General features: G+C 38.6%; 1 protein-coding gene across 1 annotated transcript; it reads left to right on the top strand.

Annotated features, from left to right (window-relative positions):
• Nucleotides 1-1993: 1993 nt before the first annotated feature.
• pnocb (prepronociceptin b) lies at nt 1994-22458 on the top strand. Its single transcript, XM_063902840.1, has 3 exons — nt 1994-2099; nt 15046-15285; nt 21110-22458. The coding sequence occupies exons 2-3, from the start codon at nt 15145-15147 to the stop codon at nt 21755-21757; spliced, it is 789 nt and encodes a 262-aa protein (XP_063758910.1). The 5' UTR covers nt 1994-2099; nt 15046-15144; the 3' UTR covers nt 21758-22458.
• Nucleotides 22459-23124: the final 666 nt, after the last annotated feature.

Below are 23124 nucleotides of genomic sequence, written 5' to 3'. Positions count from 1 at the left end.
GTCAAAGTCAAAGTGTATTCATTTCTTATAATGCCATACTTTGGTGGATCATAACAAACGGATATGTAATTCATATGCAGCTGCTCCAGTTCAAAATACGACCAAACTCTTTTATGAATGGAGTTTTTGAGCCATGATCCAAGGAAGAATGCGTGCTGCAACAGATTCAAGAAGGCATGTTTTTAGCCCAGCTAATTGCAGGAAATGCCTTTTTGTAGTGAAGCAATTCTTGATCCTTTGCAGCCCCTACTAGGCCGTTCAAAGAAGGGAGGAGTCAGTATTCAATTAGAGAAAATTAAAGTCAATAAAATTGGTTTAAAATGATTGAATCATCGCAAGAAGTCCTTGAGCATAGACGCATAAATGTGCACAAAAATAATAGTATGATGCGTCGAGTAGTATATACGAGAGTAACCCTTTCCTATGTGATGGCCGTGCCCCTTTATGGGTGAAAATATCTGCTGTCATTTGACTGGCTGTTATTACAACCTTGAGGTCTTCAAAAATCTGATAAGAAAAAAATATCCTGGGCTTTTTTTTTATCTACAAGTAGCGAAAATATCATGGTCAGTCGGGGAAATAACCGCACAATGTCATTGGAGATCGATGATCGGTGACGATATATGTATATGTGTATGTACAGTGTAAATAAACCCAATATGTGAACCCTGTACTGTCAGGCAGAATGCTAACACTTAAATTGGGATTTCCTTGGTTTGTCTGTGTATTATATTCCAATGCAGCATCTACATTAACTATTCAGACTTTTAGATAACAGAGGTTTACTATTTTCAACCTCATTAGCATCTTAATTTACTTGTTATGAAGTGTTTCCCACAGACGTATTCACTGACAGGAATAACGCTTTTCTTCCTCTCTTTGGATGTCCTGAAGTCACAGATCTCTATTTATCGTCCCTTTTCCTAAGTGAAAACAAAGAAAATCATACCTTTTGGATTTTTTGTTTGTTGTAGCGCTGCTCTAATCTATGCCAGATAAGCTGCTGACAGTCATTTATTTCCCTACAGGCTTACGTTTGGTAGAGGTCACAATCAATTACTTCCAAGCTGATAGCCGAAAAAGTGGCATGGCTCAAGAGTCAGATGGTCAGAAAACTTTTATCTTGACCTAAATACCTAAACAATAATTTAAATAATTGCCATGACATGCTGTCCATACATTCATAGTCCCCAGAGGTTGAATCCTATTGACGTTGGTGATTGCATGCCAACAGCGAGTCTAGATCTACTCCATGGAGTTGAAGTTCTTGCTCTAAGCCAGTGTATCCTTATGACTTTGATCATCCCCTGACTAGTATTCTAGCTCAATCGTCATTCCCAATTATCACCACCTTAACTGAACACTCAATATGTTTTTTACTCACAGAAAAACCCCTGGGACCATAGGACAGGACTTGTTTTCCATGCCCAACATCTACCGCATGACTCATATTAACCTCCCATCTGCAGATGTAGGATGACTTCACACTCCATTAAATCATACCCTGCTCTACAATGTTTTTACTGTCATTCAAAATAAGTAAATCTCACTGAACCACCTTACCGACTCGTCATCATTTCCACGGGTGCTTCTTTTCTAAACTTTCTGGGAAAAACATCCGATTCGATTGGGATATTGTTTCCCTGACCTTGACAGCAGGTTGGCGTTGAGGTTGTGGGTTTTATGGACACCTTAGACGTAGAAATTCCGGCTCAACCTCACTGTGGATAATGCGTATTTTTTAGAGCCCCATTAGTTGGCTCAATGAAGATAAAACCGGTGGCGTAGGCATCACCTCCTACGTCAGCACGGGTCACGGGTTGTCCGGGGTTTGTGCGTGACACGATGGGGAATCCACCCCTCTCTCCTACCCTCCTCTATGGTGATGTGAATGGTGAAACACAGGGGAAGGGAGGGGGGGGGAGAACTGGAGGGTTGAGCCAGGAGGGAAGGGGTGTGCCATTATAAGAAGCCTCAGAGGAGGCATGCGATCAGTTGTTGAAACCCTAAGCCTGAGGATACGAGCTGAGCCACTCAAACTCTCCTGTTGAAGCACAGAAGGAGGACTCTGAGAGAATATCTTTACGTCACAGAAACAGGTAAGGAAGTGCTCAACGGTGACTTGTTTTAATTTATATGAGTGTGAGTTTACCTGTATGTGGAGATTGTAATTAATACAAGCTGAAAAAAGAAACTTAGAAAAAAATTAATTAGGTATGGACTTGTTGTGTCTTGAATGCACAAACCGCGGGCTAATAGAACCTTAGGGGATTTTGTTGTTTAAGCTGTTAGGATTCTCCCCCTTTTCCAGTCATTTAAACACATTTTTTTTAGTCTGTCATTTCTTCTTTCCGGCTCTGTAATCTTGGATTTTGACCTCGGAGGTGATGCTGTACGTAGCCCTCCTCACCTGCAGTAATCTTTTTTTTTCCATTACTCTGATTGTCTCCCTGCGGCTCTGAAGGCACCACAGTCACAGTCAGCAGTAACCACAACGCACCTGATAATTACTCAATTAACAAGAGAGAAGGTCTCGCATCATGCTGAGAACGCAGTTAAAGGTGTACCTGATTTTAGTCTAATAGAATTCAGTAAATGAATATATAAAATCTAACGACAATCAAAAAAGTATTATAAAATGTAGTTTAATGAAACTAAAAAAGCGAATAAAAGTTGGGTTTTGGAACGTTCCCCAAGTTTTCACTAGTATTTAAGCTTAATTTATCCAAATAGCTTTAGTGATGCCACTTCATAAGAATTTTATTTAGGATTTGCCCTTTCGTTGGAATTTGGAGTATTGTATGTCAGATTAAATACATCACATCAACGCTTCAAAGAAGATTGAAAAGCAATTTTCTTTGCCTAAAGTAGCATTGGTGTCAACCTCAAACAAGTGGTGAAAAAAAGCTTCAAAAGTGAACACTGTTATTATGCTAAGCGCATAATGATTTTAATGATCATGAAAATTAATGTGCATAATCTTTTTTTTCATTATCAGTAAAGAAGATAATGGCACAGACAGGGGGGGGGGGGGGGCTGATGGGTGGTTAATGTGGCATTCACAGATAGATGTCTTCACACAAGGGAAATGTTTCATGAAACATGTTTACAGGACGCAGTCAAATAGAGTATTTTATAAATAAAATACACTGATTATATTAATTGATTTAACTACAGAATGTGACAAAAGTATAAATGTCGTTAATTTTATGTTAAAATGTACCTTGGCTTGTAGGCTTTTGAGATATAAATAACCACACAAATTTAAATATTTTCTTCATAAAAGGCCTTTTGATATATTCATTTCCATAAAAACAAATCCATTCTTTTTTAAAGGTGATTCCATATTTATTTTTAATCAAAAATCAGTTTATTATAATCCAATCATACATCACATATTTGGCAGATTTCCTTTGCAATTTATTTATTTAGTCTTGTGCCAGTACATTATGACACGAGCATCTCTGTCTTATCAGTTAATAAATTCAGTTAATAAGATCACTGCTTCATGTGCTGAGATTAAACTAAAAGCAGAGTACAGGATTTTTCGGCCTCTGTGTCAATATTCATTAAGGCTGCTTGCAAATCCTCTTCGTGATCACATAAGGATTCACAGCAAAGTTACCAGATATTCCACACAAATATTTTGGCACTTTTTTTCCAGCTTCACCTTGATAAAAGTAGCGAGCTTTACCAGCTTTGCAAGATTGCTTTCCCCCTACCGGGTGCATGTCCAATGGATTAGTGCAGGTGTCAACGCAGCTTAACAGTGACCAGATCAATGATGACACCATGTCAGCTGCCTCACACTCTGCAGAATTTCAGCTATTCAGTTTTCTGGTGGGAAGCAACACTGCAGGAGTCCGTCATTAAGGGCGCAATGTCCCCTTTGTGTTAAAACCTTTGTTTTCCCAAGTCCAGAGCTGATTTTTGATAATATGAGTTTTCTTTCCAGTTTTCAGAATGCATTCCAGAGGGGTTAGCTTGATTTTTAGCATTTGGAACATATCCCCTTTTTTCGGTGCATGGAACTCTGTTTTCTAGTCTTGTAGAAGTATCAAAATACTTCCATTTCTCAAACATCATTTATTTTTCTTTCCCTCAGACCCCATCACATCTAATCCTGCGTCTGTGACAGTTTATCAGCCGAATCGAAGGCGATGTGTCTCTCTATCTCAGTATGCTATCATGCAAGTTGCCCAGGGAGAAGATTATTTTGCAGCTATTAGGACGGCTTCATGGGGCTAATACATGAGATAATTGTTGGTATGCGTCCCTCTATGAAAGGCAAATCAGATGCTGGGAATGATCTACCCTCAGGTGCTGAAATATTCCCAATTAAAAGAAACCCTGCGAGAACAAATGATGGAAACAATAGTAATTATATGCTCAATTGATCTGATATGATGGTGCCGCAGCATTTGGATATAAAGCACATCATATCTCCACTTTTTATTGGTGCAAATGTGCATGTGAGATGCGGGATATGCGGAGGAAATTAGATGCATTTTTTTGATATTCCCTCTCAATTTGTGCGCTCTGCAGTCTGTATGAGATAAGATGCCCTAAAGTATAACAACATAAAGGCACATACTTATCAAGACGTGTGATTCTTCCGCCAGATATGATCACATTCAGATAAAGAGAATTTCTGTGATAAAACAACTCTTTTACACAATCTTCTTTATAAGCTTCAATTTAGCTGCAAATCATCATGCACTCAGTGCCCTTTACTCGTGACTTCTTTCCCCTTATGTTGCTCATAATCTTTTTAATACTGCTTCTATGTGACAATAACTAGATTAGCTGATAGATAACAGGTTCAATCATAAAACTTTGCACAGCCGTGGCAGACGCCTCCAAATTGGATTAAACGCATTCTCTCAGATGAGTCATTTCAGGATCCTCAGGTCCTGAGTTGAAGGGCACAACTCACCTTCTCCTGCTTCTGTGAGTCACACGCTGTTTATCTGTGGCTGCGCAGGAGGCTGGGTTTACACGGCTGTGTGTGTGAGAGATCATCCTGTGGATATGTGTGTGTAAGTCAGCCTCAAACTGAAGGTTTATGGAAAAGAGTAACGTGTTATCAGTGTTTCGACAGGACAACAGGGGTCATGCTTGGTGTGGGTTTCCGTGGTGTTGCATGGTTCTTGTGGTTTTCTGCTGACCAAAGGGAGGAAATGCGGGAGCGTCATGGTAAGGCCAAAAGTGTGGTTTCAGGATTATGTGTCTGTGTGTGGGTGGAGGGGGGTTAAAATACATTTAACTCTGAATCAGAATCAGATACATTTTTACCCCAGGGGAAATTGGGTTTGTGATTTAAAAATTTGAATAAAACTATTTATATAAACAAAAGAAAGTCAACTCAAATGTCCAATAAGAGATCTAATGAAATATAATTACATTATTTATATAAACACATAAAGCTGAAGAAGTTAAATTAAATGTCCAATGAAAGAAAAAGTAAAATAAAATAGACTATAAATATTTGAATAAATAAAAATAATGTATATAAGAATGTGCAATAAAAATATAAAATAAAATATGTAATAAAAGTAAAACTATTTAAATAAATTTAAGGAGTTAAAGTAAAAATGAACTCCTGAATAACACACAGTTATTTGGTATTAGCATTAATAGTTTCCTTTGCACTTCGCTTTATACTGTTTTGTGTTTTTACAGCAATATTGAGTGTAGTTGCAAATTGAAGTACAGTAGTTTTCTGGTTTCCTACAGCCCTAAAAAACCTTCACTAATCAGATGAGGTAGCCTTAATACAGCCTGAGAGGCAAAACCAAGGGCAGTAAAACATTGGAAAGCACTTAAAGCACATTGCACTAAGTGCATAGTAACTGAAGGTGACTCACATAAGTGTTCCAAAATTGTTATCACCTCAAAGATGTTCGGAGAGGTTTTTATTTGAGAACCATACTATAAAGGTAAGGGGAACATGCTCTCCTTGTACCGACTAGAAATTACCCCCTTGATTATTTATATCATAGCGTGTAAACTGATCATTTTGGGAGGCAGAGTAACCAAAAACCAATCTGAATATAATTCAATTAGGGTGGGCCTTTTAAATGAGTTTATAGAGTGCAGTGTAATTGCAGGCAATCAGTGACCTAAGAGCAACACAGTATCTCATGTCGAGAGGCTGGCCTGATGAATCACCTCATTTTGAGAACTCAGGAGCCTGGTTTAAAAGGAAATAACTCATTTGAGATTAACCTAACCCTTTGCAATGTTGATCTGACCAATAAATGCATAACAATGGGGAGTAGTATTTTAATCCATTGAAACGCTTTACAACTGGGGGCCTCAGGGCACTTTCACTGACCCCCTTCACGAAAGGTATATTCTTACTTTTTGGGGATGAAGCCGTAAGTGTCAGAAAAGTTATTGTGGAGTTTGTAAAAAAATCCATCAAAGGGGCTCTCTTGGGTTCCCTGCTGAAATCTTAATCAAACTACATTTTCTGTGCACTGGTGTCCCTGTGTGTAGCTGATGTGTGTTTGGGCCCTTTGCCCTCAGAAATCCTCAGTACGCCCCAATGCCAAATGTACATTGAGGAGCTGGCTCACCCAAAAACTATTTAATTATCTTATTGACTTTTATTGATTTCCACCCATGCATACAGTATAGTCTTTTTTTATTAGGCCAGGCTCAGAGACATTCACCTCAGAGATGACTGAATCCCGATGAAATACAGGTGAAGGTCTTTTGCTTTGTGGTGCTTATCGTCCTACCAACTGAGCTCTGTACTTCTTGTCAATCAATATGTTCCTAATGATTCTTATATGATGTTTTTCTACCTCCCTTGTATTTAATTCCTTTAAAAAATACCAATTTGTACAATATGTGTAAGGGTCCTCATTCAAAATCACCCAATTTGCACCTATACAGTTTTAACTGATGAAATATGATAGATAAAATATTTGCCATGGGTCCTAGTTTTAAGTATCACACACTTGTACACTGATAAAACCAATACGTTGACCTTGATTAAGTGTATTATGTCAACACATTTCCCATAACTGTTTCAGGGTAGTTGGAAGCAATAATATTAGATTTCAATAAATAATAAATGCTGGTTGAACTTAGTATTATTGCTTTCAACTTACCTAATACAGTTATGTGACATTTATTCACATAAGACATTTAATTAAAAGTCCCTATGATGGTTGTTTTGATGGCAGTAGTTTATTCTTAGGAATCCAGTCAGTAGTCCTTTGATTTCAAATACATTGTTAGAATAAGGCTTATAAACTCAACAGTAATGCACGTTGCATAAAACAATGTCCATATCAATCTGGATAATCAACTTTCACCGAAACTACTTCATGCCAAAGAAATAGTCCCTATGAAAATTGTGTTTGGAGCAGCTCTGATTCCTAGATTATGTTTACATAAATGTGTTTGTAGGATGAGGAAATTAGCATAATTCTTCAAACAAAGGAAGGGCTTTATATGTGCAGTGCAATTTATGGTGAAGTGTTCAGGGTGAGTAGTGGGTGTGCAAGGGGCATGACATTGACTGGGTTTATGTCTGTTGTTAGATTTAAGCAGCAAGAATTGGTTGAAGCTTCGGAAGATTCATGGGAGAAACTAGCAAGAAAAAGCTAGATCAAAATCTCAAACGAGAAATCACAGAGAAGGTCTTTAAAGCCTGGACTAGCAAATCCCAAAGTGTCTTCAACACTGCAGTTATTTTTGGTAATTTGCGTTAATTAATTCCTTAAAAAATGAACATCAGAAAAAATTAATTGGGACCTGAAATTATGATTTTTTTTATCATTATCATGAAGCCTTTTTTGTCCATCCCCCTTTCCACATACACACACTGAACTGCACTTTATTAGCCCATTATCTCAGATCAATGCATTTTCAACAAGCGATTACAGGCTGGTGTAAGGTGATAAAACTCTCATGAATCTCCTCAGGTTCTAAAGAATTAATTAGTACCATTATTGGCCCATGTACAGTAAGATTTTTCGAAATGACCACATCTTCATGCAATCCATCTTTGGCTGTTCCTGGCTCAGGCTTGGCCTTTATAAAGGGGAGTAAAGATCCACACACCACTGGAGGACACTGGAGGCCTCAGCAATACGTCACCAGAGATAACAGATCTCAGCTCTGGATATGGAAGTGGTGAAGAAACACCGGAAGATGAGTGTAGGAACAAAGGGTGTGTTGAGGCAAGAACAGAAATGGATGCAAGCGTGAAAAAAGAAAACAGAAAGAGCGACCACTAGGTTATCTGTGCATTAGCAGACTCCTTTGTGTTTTGTTCAGCTCCATGCAGACGCCTAATGGATGAGATAGAGTGAGAAAGAGCTTTGACAGAGACGAGCACGCAGCTATTCTTCTCACACATTCACTGTGGTGACACCTTGGCCCCATCTCCAACCTTCATTTAAGCCGCTAATGCTAATTTATCCCACCGTTAGCTTTATTAATACACTTGCAACTATGTCAGCGGTGCACAGGCTGTCCGGATGCCACGTTCATTTATTTACTTGTCGGCTAGAAACACAAAAGGGGCTTTTTTAAAGGGACTGTATGGAAAGTATCGATGCAACGAGGGAGCCTAATGATATCAATGGAAAGTATATTTTCTTTGTATCCTGTCTCTGATTTCCGTACACCCTTATATAACAAGAATATTTTAATGGCAAACTACTGGAAGAGCATGAGGGCCAGCTATAAGAGGGAAAAGAGAATGGGAAAAAATGTAAAGTTGAGATGTTGAGAATAAAGTCAGAACCCCCAGAAACAAACTCAAACTTTCAGAACTCATGCTAACAAGTTTTCGACACCTCATTGTTTTTCTTGACATCCTCCCATAGTCTTGAAATAAAGAATGCTCCTTTCATTATCCAATGTACCTATCCCTTACTCTTTCGTACAAACTTTATAAAATGAAGGAAAAATAACGAGCAACAGTACCCTAGAGTTGTTTATGTATTTCAGGCTGTGGCCAAATTGTACTCAGAAAAGAAAACCAAATACATGGGACTCGGGTTCTTTTATGAATGTTCTGATTGCCTCCTCTGTGTTTAAAAAGGAAAAAACATTCCAGTTGCCAACACGTAACATTTTCAGGGACTTAGTTAACCCTAATGGATGCATAAAACAGCATATTTGTTTGCCCACGAATGGGTAAAAGCTTTCATTTGTGCGAGATGGAAAGAATCATCTAAAAGTAAAGGCACATCAGGCCTTTCGTTATAGTTCATTTTCCTTTTGCTTTCACGCCGGCGTTCATTTAGGTGGGCAAGGTTGTTTGTATTTGTGAGTGATGAAGATCTATTTTAAAATGCAACTCTTGTAACGAGTACCCAGGCCCCTGGACGAATTATGCTTCTATGTAAGGGCCCCAATTTCCTAGCGACCACTTTATCCGTGTGCGAAAGTCATATATCAACTCTATGCAGCCAGTCATCTGCTAGCTTTGTCAGATAGATTATGCAAATAATATGAAATGTTAAAGGTGGCTGAAATAGTATGCAAATTTATTGGCAAGGGTGGTTAAAATGGACCAGGAGCAATATCATGACCAAGAACTGCATCATTACTGGAACAGGGCAGAGAGATGAGTGTGCATGTTCATGGCTCAAAGTGTCATAAATGTAAAGGGCAAAGATTCAATTTGTAGTTATTGAGAATGAATAGTTGTGACTCTTTCTGGCCCCTGGTTGTCAAGAGGGCCTTGGCGTAACAATCATGCTGAGAAATGTGTGATAACTAAGACATGAAGTTAAAAATAAATCACCAAAATAATATATTTTGGATTGATTCTTCCCTCTGGGTAGTCGGGGGGGCACTTTCCTTTATGGTAGATGCTATTGAAAGACAGAACTTACTTGTTCACTTACTTGTCACAAGAAAGGAGTTCGCAATTTATCACTTCCGGGTTCCCTCATCTCAAAGTCAATGGTTTTCTTGAGAGGTTGTGGCTAATACAAGCTTACAAGATCACATAAAATATGTCAACAAAACACCCTAGCCTCTGAAGCTTTTGTGTCTTAGATAACAGGTGGCTACATTAAACCACTGAACATCATCACGCTGAAACGTTAGCCACCTTTAAATGAGCGGAAGGGAAGATGTGTGACTGATGTACAGTAGTTGTTTCTATAGCATTACAACTGCTATTTCCTTTTGGTGATTGCATTTCAACTTCAACCTCTACAAAAGTTGTTGTAATATGTGGAGATTTTCCTGTTGAACGAAACATGAAAGTATCATAAACATGTGTATGCCACAGATCTTGTTTTTTCAAAAGCCAATGGAAAAATCCCATCCGCTTTTTGTCAAGGGAGCTTTTGAGATGATAATTCCCGGGTCGGCATTCATTGCCAAGCAGGTGACTGTCTCACAGAGTTCTGACAAAAAGAAACCTGTACAGTTATGGCCAAGTGCTCACTATTTGTCTTTTTCAGGAGCTCACCTCTTGACTCACATACTTCCACCATTTTTTCAAACTTCAACACAAGTAACAAATAATATCCTCTGACCTTCATTGCGCTTCAGTGAACCAATAACAGTCATTTGAAGGTGCACTCCAGCAATTTAGTATTGCACTTCCATGAAATTGGGGGTCTTACCAAAGACACTTTTAACAGAGAATTGTAAAATTGAAACAGCAGAGACTGAGATGTCTTGACTTTTAGTATGGGTAAAGCTTCACAAACACTAAATCGTACACTTGCCATAATGCAAATTGAAAGCATTGATCATTAGGGCCTGCACTTCATTTCAAAATCTCCATTCTGTAATGAAAACTTTATATCAAGAGGCCAGCTTTGACAGTTTTACAACTCCAATAATTTGCCCATCATTTTTTATAGTGTTTAAAGGCACTACGCGACGTGATTCTTTCTTATTTTGTAAACTTGAACCAAAACCTTCCACATTGTTATATTGCAGCTTTTTCTGCAAATCAGAAAAATGCATTGATCTCGAATGGTTAAGATAAGAATGAGTGCAATGGCGTCGAATCTAACATGAGTTTATGCAAAGTTTCACAAATTCAGATCAGGTTTATGATCTAAAGACCTTTCATTTGAATCTTGTTTTAAAACATTTGTTACAGCTATAGGTCTGCCCATGTCCTTTTCCTGCTGAGTAATACAAGTTTGGATGATATGGCAATTTCATTTGGACTACTTTTCACAATCAGCCTATCCATTTCTATTTATGCTACCACCACAGCATAAATAAAACATTGTTTCCCTCCATAGGGTCAGCTCAGCCCAAGGGCGCATTTATGTACTGTTCTAAAATGAAGTGTTCAGTACAGGTCTTATGAGCTCTGTATTATTCACTCTCTAATGTTCAGTTATTCCTTGTGGAAAAAAAGAGTAGATTACATTCACCTAAACTTGCTTGACTTTGCATGCTTTCCAGTCAATGTATGTTTTGGTCAAAAACCAAAAACGAGTGAATGTTTAATTTTTGTTAAAAAAAACAACAACAAAAAACGGCTGATTTAAATGTTCTACCTCTTAAAACTAAAAGTAAAATCACTATCAAACAGAAACGAAAAAACGCCTGTTTTTATCCTGCTACCGGAAGTTTACGTTTACAAAATAAGAGCAGATGAGGACGGTCCTGTGTCCGCTGTGCTCTTTAACCGTTGTGCCCTCCTCAAATGTACTACCCTTTGGACACCTTCGTGACAAAGATGTATATTCTTTAAACATTTTTCTACTTTTTATTTCATAAATTCCTTAAAGAACTTCTCAGTTGCTCAAAACTACCAAACAGTCAATCGTTTTTAGGATTTTAACCCTTTAAATGACTGTTCATTTGCATTATTTATTATGAAAAACACAAAACACAATTTTTTCCATGGTTTTAATGGAAACGAGGTACCAAAACCCGATCCTACAACTATTTATTATATGGAAAAAAATATGTTTTTTGTTTCTGTTTTCTAGTGAAATAAAATATAAATATTAAATATCCACTCGTTTTTGGTTTTTGAATATCCTTTTGTGAAAACAAAATCCAATGACCAAAACATGCACTGACCACTGACCCTTTCCAATGTAATAAATTGATTTTTGCCATTTTCACTGCGTCATTCCAAAGATATAACGGCAGCTATAACGCTGATATACACAACCTGAAGGTGGCCATCCTTTATTATTATTAATAATAATAATAATAATAAATTGCATTTGTAAAGCACCTTTCATTGCTTGAAAGCAATCTCAAAGTGCTACAAGGAATACGTCTCTACATGAAGTGTTTTAATGCTCGGTTGATTTGGTTGCAAAAGGTTATGTGCAAACACATGTACTGTAACAAATCATATCATAACAACCAGCTCACTTTAAACATCTCGAGGCCACAGACTGATGAGAGTGTAGCCCATCAGCACATATGCTTGACAATAGTTTCAGACAAACAATAATGGCTTCCATTCTAAAGAGAGACGGCAGCATATGATGGCTTGGCCACTCATTCCCTGAGCTTTTAGAAAGATACAAATTGCTCTCCTGCTAATTCATCGAAAGCCAGATTCAGCTACATACATCTTCAGGCTAATTTAATTGAATGAAGAAATGAATTATGGAAATTCTGTAAAAACTAGTTCCATAATTCCCTGGATGAATGAATCATCAACGTTTTTTAGATTATTAAAGTAGGTTAATACTGACATGCAAATACTTGTAAATGTTTATCATATTTATGTCTTCCTCAAATCATCATAGAAACTTGTCAAATTTAAATAAAGTTCTAAAGCTTTATGAAGATATATAAGTTGTCTGCAGATGATTTAATACTGTGCCCATATTGTTTAGCTCTACATGCTCGAACCCGCTCCTATGAATGCGTGTTCGTGGTCTCCAAACCATTGTCCAATTATAAAGCTAATGACCGACATTGCACCACTTATCAATGTTAATAGTGTTGCCAAAAATCCCGCATATTAATACACTGGCAGAATATGATCAATGTGTGAAAGCTGCAACTTTGTCCTGCGGGAGCGTATCCAAGGCCAACACCATCACTTACTTTCACACATTTGTTCATCTTACTTAGCAGGGGGCCACTCAGGGGCAACACAACAATATGAAATGGGCTTAGTCAGCAGGCTAACAAATGATCATCCCACAAAAACATCTAAGCAAGGCAAACAAACAGGTCTCTCTAATGATTCCCAATAAAGCCATTCATATATTTATGAATTGGCCAAAATCACACACGACTTGTTTCATATACTATCGACTATGAATGGTAATGGCACAGTGAAAACGGTCACGGTGTACTAGTTCTTTATTTCCTTTCACGTCAATGTACCTGTCAACATGACACCCACTCCACGTGTTGTTAAACATTTGTATTCACTCGCATCAATAAGATGTCTTTACTGGGGGATTGTGTAGTGGCTCGCTGTGACTTCTACCACTTGTCTCCGGCTGTGAAAACATTGAGTGGGAGCTCTATGTGAGCAGATGGGGGCTTGTCTGGGTCAACAGGACATTGGAATCTTTTATATTTTAATAATAAATAACATTGCATCAAACTATTCACATCATTGGATTCATTTGGCTTAGTACATTCAGTATAGAACGTTTGTGTTACTATAAAAATCTCAACTGATTGTAGCATTATTGCACCTACTTTTCAAAGCAGTTATGCTCCATCATTGTCATTTTTTGAATTATTACCATGTCCTTTTGAACAGCAACTATTCATGACTACAAAACTATATTAACATGTTCACAATCATGCAAGGAATTATACGCTTGACTTTTACAAATACAAGTATTTTCTTATCTTATAAGCAGTGTTAAGCCATAAGGAATTGAAAGAAAATACAGAAAAAATATCCATAAACATTCTCAAATGCTCATATAAGATATATACATTTAATGTGAGAGAGAGCTAAGATAAGAGTGAATATTGGACTCACAATCATGACGTTTACACAAAAAAGACCAATAAATGCCAGTGCTCTGTATGTGCTGGAGAACAAATTTGCCATATCAATGTAAGAAGACAATTATATTTCCTGATATATTTTCAGGGTTGTGCTAACAGCTAGTTTCCGCTGCTCCGGCAGTTAGCATCACAAGGGGTCCCGCAACACAACAAGCTAGCCTACATCACGGTCATATTACTTCAAGTCACCAGCGCTAAGCTAAACGCAGCTAATGCGCTAAGCTAAGTATCTCATCTTGAGATACTTAGCTAAGCGCATTAGCTAGAAACGGCCATTTTCAAGACACTTAAAAGCTTCAGACATTTAGAGGGGCCACAAAATTACTTTCATGCAGATTCAGTGGATTTTTCTTGTAAATGAACAAAAGTTGTGTTAAAATTCAGTTTTACTTACCAAATTGCATTTAGTGTATATTTGAGATCTAATTCTCTAAACACATCTCCAGCGCTACTAGAGGTGTACAACTTTAGAGGGGAAAGTGTTTATGGATAAGCAAAACATTTTAAAATTCCAAACTTCAAACTGAATCAGTACTACATAAAGGACAGAATACATTGCTTCAGCTGAGCCATAGACTTGGTTCTTGTACCATATGTTTCTGGTCGTTGGTGCAGCAGCAGTGTATAGGCAGAATCAATCTCTGATGTTGTGAGTGGCTGTTTTTTTGTCGTTATCTCTGTATTATGGGATGATATAGCTCTGAGTGACAGGGTAGATTGAGGTCAGGAAGTGGAGGTCAGGCAAAATACACCTGGCTCACAGATTTGTCGCCTCTAGCTTTTGTTGATATTGGGCTCAATAAGGTCTTCCTGATGTCTTTAAACACAGATCCTCTCACTTCTGCTGTATGATATCCATCAGTGATCCACCCCTGCAGTGGCCGATTCCTGCCCACAGGAAAATACCCATTTTCTCATTTAATGCCTCAGGTTTAACTCTCTTCATCCCTCCCACACTGTCCATCTCCTGATGTTGGCTGAACACCACCACCAACGCTTTGACTGACCGCCCAAATCCAGCTAATGATTCCTATAAACTGGAATTGATTCAATGTTTCTGTCGCTCTGTCTGCTTTCCCCCTGTAGGCTGGACCCAGGCTTTATCTCACAGATTCTCAAGCTGTTGACCCTTGTTTTAGACTATTGGGATCCTGTTTGTCGCTTCCTGTCTGGCTTTGCTGAGCGATGAAGATCCCTCTGTGGTACCTGGCAGTGCTGCTGGTGTGTCTCTTCACCCCTGGACGCAGTGACTGCCCGGGGGACTGCGTGGCCTGCGGTCTGCTCCTGCAGCAGCAGCAGCAGCTGCAGCAAGCTTTCAACACCATGGTGAGTGCATGAGTGTGTGCAGTGTGTGTTGATAAGAGCATCCACCTTGTCAACGGTGCCTTTAGCACCCTGATTAAAGTGTGTTTGTATATTCAATCACCATAAGAGCTTCTGCGTAATGCGTTGTTTGAGACTACTTTATTTGCCTTTATGGGAGTGAATATGCGGTAAGAATAATGAGATTATTTAGCCTTCCCGTGCTATAAAATTATATTTACCAAAACATTTGCTGTGCTTTTATTTATGCAGCATTGGGGTTGTAAAAAGCATAACAAGTATACATTTTTGCTGTTTGAAGGCAAAAAGCTTCTAAAATCTTTGAAAATATTGTAAACTTAAAAAATACTCGAAAAGGAAGACAAAAAGAAATTCAGAAATAAATAAAAAACAGAATACATTACCTTTACAATATAAAAATGTTTACTGTGTTGCAAAATTGCCAGTTGTGAGACAAACAAATAAGACCCTCTCTGAAAAATGTTCTAAACTTAATGAAAATTTAAAGGAAGAGGAAAATAATAACAATAAAATCAAATAGATAACAAAAAGAAAAAGATATAATGATATATAATAAAGACAATCTATTTCTTTAGAATGTAAAAACGTTTTTTGTGAAGCATAATTGCCAGATGTGAGACAATGAAACCCATCCAGGAAGTCCAGTTTGAGTAACAGATGATCAGATATCATTGCTACTGGTGATGAACCCCTTTTGAAAAAAACAATACTGAGATAAAGGCGTTTATTTGTGAAAAATCTCCTCAACATTTTGGAATAATTTGTATTATTTCTGTTTCATATTGGAGGGAGTTATTTGCATGTGTAAGTATCTCCAGCACTTGTGCAATGCTTCGTGACCAACATGAAGACACCAGCCTCTGCACAGAGAGAACACTCTCCGAATCCAAACCCAAACTCGAGTGCAGCACACAATCTCATTTCCAAACAGTGCGAGTCGCGTCAGCGGGATAAAAATAGTCTGTGGGCGTCCATGAAAAGCTGTAGGATGGCTAATTTAGCTGATAATGATGCAGAGAAAGACAGCTGGGACCTTTTTTGGAGTTGTAATAGAACTCTGTAATTGACTGCTGCTCAGTATCATCAGCCGGGGATTACATCGGTGACTGACACATTTTATCAGTTCCTCATTGTGTTAGCGGCTTTCCCATTGAGCCACAGATGGAATCCGCCAAGCAATTCCATTGTTTCCCCTCTCCAGACTGAAAGAGTTTGTGTGAAGACACCGGTGTTTGTTACAGTGTCAAGAGCGTTGATTTATACGTGCACTCACCTACACACCCGACCGCACACGCACCTAGACACACACACACACATCAAACGTTTCCTAGTAGCGTCCCATCCACTGACAATGCTAATCTTGAAGGTAAATGCCAGCAGATGTTTACATTTGTGCTAATCATCTGTGTAACAGCTTTTATTTACATAATGCTAAGCAGCTTCTGTATAATGTCTATAAAATCCTGATACATTTTTGATTAGCCTACCTTCTTTAGAGACCATTTGGTAGTTCACATTCGCTTAAGTTAACACTAACCCAACGTTTTTTAAATGTCTCAGTCTTTAGGGGTTCTATAACGCAGATTTAGCAGATATATTAAGGTAATATGTTTATTTAAAACTAAAATGTGCTATGGATTCTGGTTGCTTTGTAGGGAGGTTCAGTTCCCCGTTAGATAAGACAGTTTGATGGCTAGGGAAAGAGATGAAAATATCCTAAAACTAGTTTAAACTTCACTTTTTTTTTGACGTGGCTAACATACATTTGTTACTGCCTCTGACAGTACATTTCTGTTTCTCCAAACTAGGGTCCTTACACCGCGACTCATTTTTAGGCAACTGCCGCAAACCTAATACAACCACACATTTAAAAATCCTAACTATCCCTTTAATTCTTAAACATTTGATGTGATGTAGTCAGTTATCGTGATTACAAATCCTCTTTGATTTAGTCACGTCAAAGGATCCCATATGGTCTTGTGAGATAACGTGTTGGATTGATTGTTGAATCATTATCACGTGTAGAGCTCAAGTTTACACCACGGGTCGGCCAGTTAGATATATCAAGGGTGACCCTTACAGCCCCTGTTCCCTCCATTCCCTAGATACGGCCCTGTAAGTGAGGAGTCTCTGTCCCTTTACCCAAAAACAACATAATCCTAATTCATTTTTTGTTTTAATGACTTCGTTTGATTGATGGCACAATAGGCGCCGATTCCGTGGGTGCTTCCGGGCCCGAGCACCCACGGAGAAGGCCGAGCACCCACGTGCCGTGCATGTCATGCGATGGACGCATGAGGGGGTGGCACACACTGTTTTGAGCACCCACCGGCAGAAACATAAATCAGCGCCTATGGATGGCAGAGCATGTGACAAAGTTCCCCAGCCAGAACTGAACCTGGGATGATGTGATTAGTCTAACCTAAACATAATTTTAAAGTCCAAACCGTGAACCATTCTCTCCTGACAAAATAAAGCATTTCAAAGCATCCTCAATATGGATGAATCTTACAGCGTTTTTTTTATCGTATGGCCTTCACACACACATACACACACACACACACACACACACACACACACACACACACACACACACACACACATACACACACACACACACACACACACACACACACACACACACACACACACACACACACACACACACACACACACACACACACATCCTCTCACTCATAAACTCCTTTAGATTGCTCCATTGATCAGACGTGGAAAATCCCCTGGTGTGCTCATTTCATTTACGATGGATAATTAATTTCCGCTCATAGATTCACAGCGGAACTCCCTCTTCTCTCATCCCTTTGATGTGAGCAGGTTTTCTGATAACAATGCAATTTATCTCATTTGTGAGAGATTTGACGAGTAAATGGGATTTGTCTCTTACCTCAAACTGAAATTTAATTCAGAGGGCTCAGGAGTTTAAGAAGAAGGGAGAAAGGAGCGATGTGCAGCTGAAGCCTATTTACTCTCTCTGTAAAGAAAGCGATGCATTGTGCTGTTCTACTTTTAAGGGTATTAATGGAAAACTCAATCCAATCTGAAGTGACTCAGCAGGTTAAGTGTTTGGGCAGAATTGTTTCAGGACCTAAAATAAAAATATTGGTGCACTTGCAAAGTTTCTGTACGGTGGCCTCACTTTGCAAACACACTATAACAGCCCAACGCACTTTCCTTAGGAAAAACGCACTGCACTTTCCAAAATGGTGATAATATAAAAATACAAATGTGCCAAAAAACACACACAAAATTCACCACATGGGCAGCATTTAGGAAACATTCACCAACTTGACGAAACATGCCCAGGGTTACAGGTTTTTTTTAGTATATTTGAAATAACTATTAGCGATGTTAGCTAGCTAGTTTACAGCAGATCTGTAAAGATCAAAAGGAATTACGCAGTCATATTGCTCAAATAAGCCAATTAAACTTACATTTGAGGTTAGTTTCCAGTGACAGTTGGCCAACTTCATACTCCCAGAACGTCAACGAGTGCTCCTGTCCCAGCTGTGTGCGTTACTATTTAGTGTCCCCATTTCTGTTGTGAGCTTCTTGTAGCGTTTTTTATTTGCAGCATTTTTAATTTACAGCGTTTTGTTTATGCAGCACTTTTAGTCAGAGCTATATATCTATATAGCTATATATCTATATAGCTCTGTACTATATATAGCTCTGCTTTTAGTTAATGCTTCACATGTTTCCTCAAGTTGGTGAATGTTTTCTAAATGCTGCATGCGTTGTCAAGTTGGTGAAGATGTTTCTTAATTTGCATGTGTTTTGCACATTTGAGTATATTATTTGCATCCTTTATCAAAAACATGCAGCGCGTTTCTCCTAATGGAAGTGTTTTGGGATGTTGTAAAGTGTTTGCCCCTGTCGGCCACCATAGGTTCAGTAGACAAAAGCAAGAATGATAGACGATAAAGCAGATAAAACAAAGTTGAAATGTTCTTCATTTGTCCTTACTTTCATACTGGTGTAGTGCTTTAAGGTGTCTCAACTGCCAACTGTCAGCTGTGATGATAATAAGAAAGGAAGGTCATTTAAACTGCACAGTGAGTCAAGTGATTTGCCTCTGATGAAGCACATTCTACGTAAGAGGTGCCATTCCAAAATACAATACATATCATTTGAAGATCAAAATATCATTACCAAAAGTTGAAGAGCCAATCGGAAAAGATTGGACGTAATTTACCTGCTGTCCTTCAAACTGATTTGTAATTTCTTCCAATTTTGTGCTGTCAATCATTTAGCAGAAGTAGGAGTCACATTTATCAAATGATGGACGTCTCATATTGGAAGGTAACTTTCCGAACACACTGAATACTGCAGGGACAACCTCCCCATTAACTCCCATCAAACACAAGCCATCCAGGTCAAGAGACTGCTTTCTCAGCCTGTGTGCACTTGTAGGTGTGTGATTACATTCCATAAATAGTAAGATAACTTTGGACAATATATCTATAAACCTTGCTCTGAAGTTAACATAATCAGCTATTTTGTGAGATATAATAAAAGTACTTTCTGCATCTGGAACTAAAGTGTGTAATTGCTTTGTTGCTGTATGATTTGGTTAATCATTAAGAGGTTTTTATCTTACCTCTGCTTCCTGATAGACTGATTAGTGATAAGGCAATGTGAACAGGACGTGGCAACGATTGTCTTTAAAGCATGTTTTGTTATCTGTAAAAGAGAAATTGCTGCAATGATTATGTGTGACAAACCCAGAGAGAACTTCCGACTCTGCACATTCCCTCAGCTCTATGCAGTATTTCAATGTTCTGGCTTTTTAGCCTACAATGTATGGTTGAGTCTATAGGCTCTCATGACTAATTTCCAGCTAATTTACTGATCACATACAGTGCTGTGGTGCTACTATGGCACTATGAAGTTAATTATGGCCCCCTAAAACGAATGGATTTTGTGCTGGATGTATGCTTCTATAGAGGAAAACATTAGGTAGTAGCTTGGCTAGTGAGACATTTCAAGCCTCAATATTCAAATCATTTGTCATTGCTGTTGTCACCATGTTACCCTGTGTTTTCTTAGGCCCTCACGTTACACCAATCTAAAATATAATTTATCCATCTAATGGCAATTATCAGTTTTTGCTACAACCACAATTCATCAGACAGGGCAACATATACCTTACTGTAGTCCCATTTTTATACATATGGTTATCATTTAGATTAAAACAAAGCTTAGTTAAAGGCAACAGAATAACGTGGTTCGGTTGATCAAAAGATCATGATTTGGGTCAAAATATTAACGTAACTTACGTTATACGTTATGTAGCTTAAGTTAAGGACGTAAGTTAATTATGTCATGGACACAGAAGGCAGTCTTCTGCGTAACTCTTTTATGGATTATATAATAATCAATATGATCAATAATACAAGACAACGTGCTGCTAAGCCCATGAGGACACACATTTATGCTAACGATGACAACTAACAACGACCATCTAGGGGGATAGTAACACCTGAAGTGAGTGCATGTTGCCGTCTGTGGGGATTTATCTCTCCCTTTCATTGTGTTGCCATTCTGAGAAAGTGTCAATACCCTAAATTAAACACCAAGAGGCTCAGCAGCCTGACTAAAGTGCAGGAAAACCTACGGATTAAGTCTTCAATTGGTTTTCAGGTCTTCAAACTGGTTACATCTAAAACTATCTGCTCATCCCTTGGCTGGATTGCGTTTACATTACCCTAAGAAAACAAAAATTGGACCAGAATCTAAAACTTTTTATCATTCTAAAACCTAAACTCATCACTCCATCTCTCTGCAGGTGTGCTTGCTGGAGTGCGAGGGTCACGTCTCTGCTTCGATCACATGGGAGGTCTGTAAACGTGCTGTCAAGCTATCGCACCATCCAACACTTTCTGAGGTAGGCGCTTTGTTCAAGAGAACCGGAGAGGAGCTGGAGCTGACCTCTCTTGACCTGAACTCGGACAGTGAACTGCTGCAGTCTGCAACCGCAGAGCGCTTCCAGGAGGGAGAGCAGGAGGAGTCACCCTTTGAGCAGCGCAGTGCCCAGTATGACTCATCACTGCTGGAATCCTCCGAGGAGGGGGAGGGCCTGCAGGGCCTGGATCTCAGTCTGGAAGAGAGGAAGCAGAGGGAGGAGAGGAATTTGGAGAGTGACAGCCAGCTAGAGGTGGAAGAAGATGATGGCTCGGAGGCTATCACCTTATCCAAACGCTTTGGTGGCTTTCAGAGGGGGCGCCACGGGTACAGGAAGCTGATTGGCTCGCCCATGAGGCCCCTACAAAAGCGCTATGGCGGTTTCATAGGTGTCCGGAAATCTGCCCGCAAATGGAACAGTCAGAAACGTGTGAACCAGCTGCTCAGGCAGTACCTGGGTATGAGGAGCAGCCGCAGCGGCAGGCTCACCAACGCCCCTGTAAATCGGGTGTGGAGGCAAAACAAACTGTAATGTATTTCTGTTGCTCTCACTACCCCAGTTACCTCGACCAATCATGTTTCCAGCAGCTAACTCCAATTTGAAGTGTGACGTCACCAACAGACTCCGCCATCTTGCTGCACCTCTCTCTGTGTCTCTCAGTAATGACGAATGTTTTGACCTTGATGTCCTTCTTATTAAGCATATTTTCATGCCATTCTGTGAAATAAAAGAATTAGAGAAGTGCAATTGAATATATTTTTGTGTGTTGGTGTAACAAAGGGGCCAAATGATATCGGAAAACTGGTTCACTGCGAACTTATCACCAGAGGTAAGACCTGAGGGCGTGACATTTAAAATCATGTTTAATGCACTTTCATAAATGTGTGGATGGGACTGAAGTAGCTTCAGTGGTTTTTTTGCACTTGTAGTTTGTGTTTTGAGAGCTGTTACTAATGTCCAGCTCTCATGTAATAGACTTAATTTTGCTACATATTTGTCCTTTTAAAATGACCTATAATTATATTATATATCATATATCATTTATATTGTTATTTTTATCAAGACAAGAATTATATTTAATTGGACCAGCATGGTTGGACAGTGCTGAAGCACAAACTGTTAATTACTAGTTAAAGCATCACATTTTCTGCCTGAGGAACTTAATTAATTAAACACAACGGAAGTAGAATTGGTTTTCTGAAAGCACCAAAGCTCAGCGTCCCCCTGAAACAAAAAAAAAAGGTTATGTGTTGACCAAAACACGGCTTTGTCCTTTCTACTGTATTCTGATTTAGGCGGTTTATCCGGGGTTATTAAACTTGCAAGTGATGATTTTCTATTACAGGAATGAGCAGCAGGTTGTCAGGCTCCTTGAGGTTCTCTAAGTGGAACAACACTGTCCTCTAGTGTTTGGGGAACAAACATGATGCCTTCGGATTCTGACTGGGGATCAGTTTTGCCATGTTCTCATTCCAATTGTGGTTTCTTCTGCAGTTACAGTAAATTAAGAAAAGACTATAATATGTCTAACATATAATTCAATTACATTATGGCTAAAAGTTGCATGTCACAGTCAAACTTACAGAACAGATAATTCAGTTTTCTAGAAATTCCAGTTTTGTACCCTTCATTATCTCAGTATAATTACTTTCTGTATGAAAATTAACAAATTACACACAAACATTTTTGCATTTTAAAATATTTTTGGAGCCCCCATTGACTTACAAAAAATACAAAATGTAAACACCCTTCCTCGAAAAATACAAATTAAATGTGTGTAATTAATTTTACGACTAAAAGTTAAAGGAAGAATTGTAAGGCAATTCAGCATTACTAAATGTAAACCATAATCTGTAATTTGAATAGAATAATAGAGTTTTACTACAGTATAACCATAA

The sequence above is a fragment of the Eleginops maclovinus genome, chromosome 15 (assembly GCF_036324505.1).
Source record: "Eleginops maclovinus isolate JMC-PN-2008 ecotype Puerto Natales chromosome 15, JC_Emac_rtc_rv5, whole genome shotgun sequence".
NCBI classification, from domain to species: domain Eukaryota; kingdom Metazoa; phylum Chordata; class Actinopteri; order Perciformes; family Eleginopidae; genus Eleginops; species Eleginops maclovinus.
This window is presented reverse-complemented; position numbering and strand designations above follow the sequence as displayed.